General features: G+C 39.4%; 1 protein-coding gene across 3 annotated transcripts in view; it reads left to right on the top strand.

The window, feature by feature from the left end:
* Positions 1-6,303, top strand: part of PDZRN3 (PDZ domain containing ring finger 3) — a 199,473-nt gene extending 193,170 nt beyond the window's left edge. For 2 of the 3 annotated variants that reach the window (XM_015818172.1, XM_015818171.1), the window contains 4 exons: positions 603-665; positions 2,131-2,235; positions 3,835-3,951; positions 4,603-6,303. In XM_015818172.1, the coding sequence (XP_015673658.1) occupies positions 603-665; positions 2,131-2,235; positions 3,835-3,951; positions 4,603-6,144 (1,827 nt within the window). In that variant the 3' untranslated portion in view covers positions 6,145-6,303. Of the gene's footprint in view, positions 1-602; positions 666-2,130; positions 2,236-3,834; positions 3,952-4,599 lie in introns of all 3 variants that reach the window. The other variant, XM_015818170.1, reaches the window with a different exon arrangement.
* The last annotated feature ends 340 nt before the right edge of the window (positions 6,304-6,643 follow it).

The raw sequence follows: 6,643 nt of genomic DNA, 5'->3' as shown, positions 1-6,643 counted from the left end.
ATGTAGGGGGGGGGACAGGTTTCCTAGAAGGGTGGCAACTGAGTAAATTCCAGAGGACACTCTGAGTATTCACTCTGCTAGATTTTATCAGGCAAATAGATGTTGCTGGGAGAAAAATTCAGAGCACAAATGCCACAGCAATCTTGTCCCACAATTGTGAACGTTGTTCTATCAGGATTCTCAGCTGCAGAGCAGATAGTAAACATGTGCAACTGAATACTTTACCAACTTTCTTTAGATGTTCATATGAAACATACAGTACAAAGGTCTTTCTGCAATATTCAAATGTGAAACAAATGAAGACTATACTTTAGCTAGTTGCCTCAGTAAGCAAATGCCTGCCTAAGATACAGTGGGTGATTAAATAGGAGTGCCTGACCTGGTCTATAAGAATCATGATTAAATCCTACCTACCAAGGTACTGTAGACTTATAAACCAATACAGTCTGGGAAATCAGCAATTGATGCGTTTAAAACTGTATTAAATCCTGCTTAAAAATTACATTACCCTGAAACAGGGAAATAAATATTTGTTAATTGTTAAAAGCACATGCTGGGTAGATGGGAATACAGTTGTATAGCTGCTTTCTGTTCTTTTATAGATTGATCCCAACAGCATTGCTGCAAAGGACGGCCGTATCAGAGAGGGTGATCGCATAATTCAAGTGAGCTCTCAAAATATTTATTCATTTATTGCTTATAGTTATATTTATCTTTCCTCCAGGAACTGAAAGCCATATGTATAGTATTCCTTTCTCCAATATTCTCCACAGAAGTAAACCTATTGAGAGAAAGAGAGAGACTCGGTCAAAATTACCCAATGAGATACTCTGATTGACTTTCTAATCCAAGCATCTTTCCTATTATGTGAAGCCATACATTAACTTTTGCATTTATTTATGTATCAAATTTATATAACAAGCCATGTCACATCTATGACTCTTGTCTGGATGGCGTACAATAAAACAATCATTTAAATCATATATAAAGGAACAGTGTAAACTATTTAAAAACAAATAAAAATAAGGCAATGGGAGAATGGATCAGCCTCCTACAGACAATGTGCCTACTGTGGAAGGTGCTTTATTGTCCTGGGATTCCAAATCCTGCTGGAAGAACCAGGGTTTGAGAGATTACATAGTTCTTTACATTCTGATTTTGTACACCACTAAGATTAAAATCTCATTTTAGATGAGCAGCAGTTCTGGTGACTCCATGGGCCTATCCGTGTAATTTTCTTGGCAGAAGTGGTTTGCTGTTGCTGTCTTCTGGGATTTTTTCAGCTTCCCCAGTCTAGATTTTACCAATCATATTTTGAAAGTCCCCCTGGAGAAATCCCACCAAAACAGTCTCCTGGTGAAAGGGCAGATGTGAGCCGTTTTAGGCCAAATGCAGTTGTATTTACTCTCATAGATCAACCATGAAAGGCAAAGTGTTACTTGACAGCATTATGTTTGTGAAAAACTACCTCAGGGGATAATCCAACAGTCTCTTAACACTGGTGTAATGTTATTGAATTTGCCATCATATAGCACTTTTAGCAGGCAAAGAGATTTATAATCCTTATTTTATTCAGCCTCACAACAGTCCCGTGAATCCCAAATGTCACATTACTTTTTGATGCAATAAAGTTTATGTGGCAAGAAGATGTATTTATCTTTCCAGCACAAAGTTTTAAAATTAGATTTTTCCTTGACATGGAAAATCAGCTCATTCCATGTTAAGATGCTCCTAAAATAGGAACTGGGTCCCCCCCACACACAAAACATTAAACACTGTAGCTGCTTGATTATTTTGGTGAACCAAAAGAAGAATGTAGGCAGTGGGTGTGAGGTAAACTCTTTCCATTTTAGAGATTCAGAAAGAAGATGAAAAGCAATACTTAAATCAGTGGTTTTGGGGAATGCAGAATTGAGCTCAGATAGTTCTATTTGTTTCATGAAGCTGCAGGTTGTTCTGATAAATTAAATGCCGTAAGCTATATATTGTATACTCTGTCTACAATCAGAGTAATATATCTGTCAAAAACATCTATATAGCAGCAGGTTTTTCTAGAAATATGCCTTGCTGCACTTTCTAAGTGATTGGAGAGGGTGACAGAAGTTTTTTTTTATTATTTTCTCTCATCAGATTAATGGAATTGAGATACAGAATCGAGAAGAAGCTGTAGCTCTTCTGACCAGTGAAGAAAGCAAGAATGTCTCCTTACTCATAGCAAGACCAGAAATTCTCCAGGTATTCTCCCATATTTCAGTTACCGATATGATATTATCTATGTTTTACAGTAAACAATCTTTTCTGATGATGGAAGTTGATGAAGATGTAAAAAAAATATTGTTGAATGTATCAATATATTAAGCCAATGTATAGGTAGATGTGTGTGGACCCTTGGAAAAGCTGAATGGCCATATTCCAAGGGACAGTCATTCTTCAAAAGGTCTATCTATGTGGACATTAAGAGCCAACAACAAGTTGAAATAATTGATTAATAAATTAATCAAACAAACAATATATATGAGATATATATTGATATATGCGAGTTCTACTCTCCTGATAGAATGCTACAAAGAAATGATTTGCAGAAATAGTAGCACATAGTGAAAGAAATACAAAGTGGAATGACTTTTCAAAGGTGCTGGTGGTAAGGAAATGGAATACCAAAGAGTTAATGCGGGGGGAAAATGTTTGGGTATTTTATTATTATTTTATTATTTTTCATTATTATTTATATAATAAGTAGTGAGGGAATATATAGCAATAGATATAATATTTTACATTTGCAGTAGCTGTTTTGGTCTCAGTGGACAGGATAGGCAATGGTTCATCTCATCAACACATGATAATGGCATTTATTTCCTATCTCTGCAAAGTGACTCTGGGTGGCTTACAATTAAAATCATAAATATAAAAATATTTAAAACGCTAAAACATTAAGTCAGAGATATGAAGCAAAAGGCAAAGTCAATACAGTGATGACATCTTCTCTGTTAGTCTGCCAGCCATCTCCAACATTGAGTGCCCCCATAAGGATTCCAAGCCAACTGGCAGAACCAGGTTTTAATGCCCATCCAGATGGCTGGGGGCGGGGGGCATATCTTATCTTAGGCAGCAAGATATTCCAAAGAGCAAGGACCATGGCAGGAAAAAACCTCCTTCTAGACCCCAACCAGTCAAAACTCTTTGACCAACAGGGCCCTGTAGCATGCCCCTTCTGCAGGACTAAATGGGATGGGCTGATACCATTGGGGTGAGATGGTACAATCTATGATTTTGAAAGATATGATTTTGCACATGACCAAGAAGCTTCTTCTACCACCTCCAAAAGCTCACTGAACACAGTTTGCAAAGCATAATCGCTGAACGGATGCGCTCCTCTGAACTTTTCAGTCCCAATAGGTAGTAACCCTATATATTATTGCTGCACGTGTCCATGTCAGAAACCATCTGGATTTTTTTTTCTTGTACCAGTAATAAATTTATTTCTAGGAATTAGTGGGATCATGGGGATCCTGAAATTTGAGAGGGAAATTTAGTGGAGAATTATTTACTGTTCTAAACCAAGATGACAGCAGTGCTTATGCTTACATTCTGCACTTGGGATTCACAGCATGGAAGAAACTTAGCAGGACTTCTATGGCAAGATTACTCCAAATAACGCATAAAGTTTCCCAAAGGGCCATTGCTAAATGTTATTTAGTACAGCTAGGAAATGGAGGTGAACGCTGCCCTCTAGAGTTAGACATGATTGAGCAGGGGAAACCTTTTCCTTTTTTTATTTATAATATTTTTAAATTTATGTTCCTAATAACCCTGTTTGGTTTATTTCCTTTACAGCTAGATGAAGGATGGATGGATGATGACAGAAATGATTTTCTGGATGACTTACATATGGACATGCTGGAGGAACAGCACCATCAAGCAATGCAGTTTACAGCCAATATGTTGCAGCAGGTAAAAACCATTTTTGGGCTAAAAGTCTTATGGGCATGTTGAAAATATGGAGAGCGTATTGTGGAAACTTAGTCAAACTTCAGGTTGCGGGTATACAGCATATATTATATGGTGGGTGTAGCCTGTCACAAAACACCTGTTGATCAAATGTAAGTTGTGCTCACCCAACTACCACTAGTTCCGATGATCTTCTCCATCAACCCAACTTTTTAAGTTTCTTTCAGATTAGGTGAACACCTTTCCATAGAAAACACTGGCTTGTAGCTACCATTTTCATTTTGGTTTTCTAAATGGATCTGAGCGAAAACCAGAAATACTGTTATAAATAAAGTCTACGGTACAAGCTAAACCTTGGCTTTGCATGAGTTTGAGATTGCATTCATAAGAAAAACCAAGCTCTGTTATGTCTGAAACTAAAATGATTTAATTTTTAGCTGCCCGGAGAACTGTCTTTTTGTAAATGGCATTCCACTACTGGAAGGAAGGCCAAATCAACCTTCCTTCCTTACCAGAAGATCTTAATAAACAGTGGCCCATTCCATACGTAAAGATTAAGCTAATAAAAGAAATCCTGCAGTTTGCATGATAGTTTTGCTTTTAAAAAAAATAATAATAATAAACATCCCCTGTTCTTAATTTTCTGTTTAGAAGAAGAAAAACGAAGAGGACGGCGGCACCACAGATACGGCAACCATTTTATCCAACCAACACGAAAAAGACAGTGGCGTAGGGCGTACAGATGACAGCACTCGGAATGACGAGAGCTCCGAGCAAGAGAACAATGGCGATGATCACATTACTTCCTCCAACACTTTGGGAAGCCAGAAGAAACTCACTTATAGCCAGGATACGCTGGGCAGTGGTGACATGCAGTTCAGCAACGAGTCATTTATTTCAGCTGATTGCACAGATGCAGACTTCCTTGGCATCTCGGTGGATGAGTGCGAGAGGTTTCGTGAACTGCTGGAGCTGAAATGCCAGGTCAAATCCACAAACCCTTACAGCCTGTACTGCCACAACAGTACTCTGGATATGAGTAAAAGTGACCATGAGAGTGTGGACAGGGAGCTGGAGATGCTGAACGAGGAGCTGCATAACATTGAGCTAGAGTGTCTTAATATTGTGCGAGCCCATAAGATGCAGCAGTTGAAGGAACAGTATCGAGAGCCATGGATGCTGCATAACAGCGGCTTCCGCAACTACAATACCAGCATTGATGTCCGCCGACATGAACTCTCAGATATCACTGAGCTGCCAGAAAAATCAGATAAGGACAGCTCCAGTGCATACAACACTGGTGAAAGTTGCCGAAGCACACCACTCACGTTGGACATCTCCCCCAACAACTCTCTCTGTAGGACAGCAGACACGCTCACTTTACAAGTCAGGGAGGGGGCAGAAGGCACTCTGAAACTGTTGCTGCCTAGTTCAGAAGACCAGGAATCCGGCCTGACTAAACCAACTCCTCCCAAAGATGCTGACCTTAGCCAGCCATTGGAATTCAAGGAAATGAAAATTAACGAAGAAAGCAAAAGCGCAGTCCCGGCTCCCAAAGCCAGTGGTTCCTCTTTGTCCTCCTATCAGCATTCTCCATACAAGCATGCCCATATTCCAGCCCACGCCCAGCACTACCAGAGCTACATGCAGCTGATCCAACAGAAGTCCGCAGTGGAATATGCACAGAGTCAGATGAGTTTGGTGAGCATGTGTAAAGACTGGAACTCTTCAAACCAGAGTGAACCCAGGATGGAATGGAAGGTCAAGGTCAGGAGCGACGGTACTCGCTACATCACCAAGAGGCCAGTCAGGGACCGGCTGCTGCGAGAGCGTGCTATAAAGATCAGAGAGGAGCGCAGCGGCATGACGACAGATGACGATGCCATCAGCGAAATGAAGATGGGTCGTTACTGGAGTAAGGAGGAACGGAAGCAGCATATTGTGAAGGCCAAGGAGCAGAGAAAGCGGCGCGAGTTTATGATGCAAAGCAGATTGGAATGCTTGAAGGAACAACAAGGGACTGAGGACAAGAAGGAAATGAATATCATAGAACTGAGCCACAAAAAAATGATGAAGAAAAGAAACAAAAAGATATTTGACAATTGGATGACAATTCAAGAACTCCTAACCCATGGCACAAAATCACCAGATGGGACAAAAGTTTACAACTCTTTCCTCTCAGTGACTACCGTATAATTTTTCTGTGCCAAAGCTAATACGTAAAACCCTTCCGTTGGGGTAGAGATTCTTGCCTCGTTCAATGTGGCAACACTTGTTTTGTTTCTTTGTTTGTATATAAGACACGTTCATCGGATCTACCATCCAAATGGAGAATCTGGGTTTCTCAAAACATTTTCAAAGAGGAGAGAGACATCACCCACCCCAAATCTTTGAAGGCAATACTGAAGAGGCAGAGCTTATTTGGAATACCAATAGTACCTTTTTTTTGTAACTTGTTATCCTTTTGCATAAAGTGTTTTAAAATAACAGGAAAACATATTAATCATACTTAACACAGGTAATATCTTTTTATTCATATATTCATATTTTTAAAAAGGTTACACATGCAGAAACGCAATGACAACCTCAAATATGTATTTTTAACAAGGCAGTATTTTGCAATATATCTTTGCTAGTAGGCCCTTTTTTTCTGCAGAGATTGCTGTTTTAATCAATATTTTTAGCTGAACTAGCA

Source organism: Protobothrops mucrosquamatus, unplaced genomic scaffold (genome assembly GCF_001527695.2).
Source record: "Protobothrops mucrosquamatus isolate PMUCROS unplaced genomic scaffold, P.Mucros_1.0 scaffold694, whole genome shotgun sequence".
NCBI classification, from domain to species: Eukaryota; Metazoa; Chordata; class Lepidosauria; order Squamata; family Viperidae; genus Protobothrops; species Protobothrops mucrosquamatus.
Note: the sequence above shows the minus strand (reverse complement) of the source record. Positions and strands in the feature narration are given on the sequence as shown.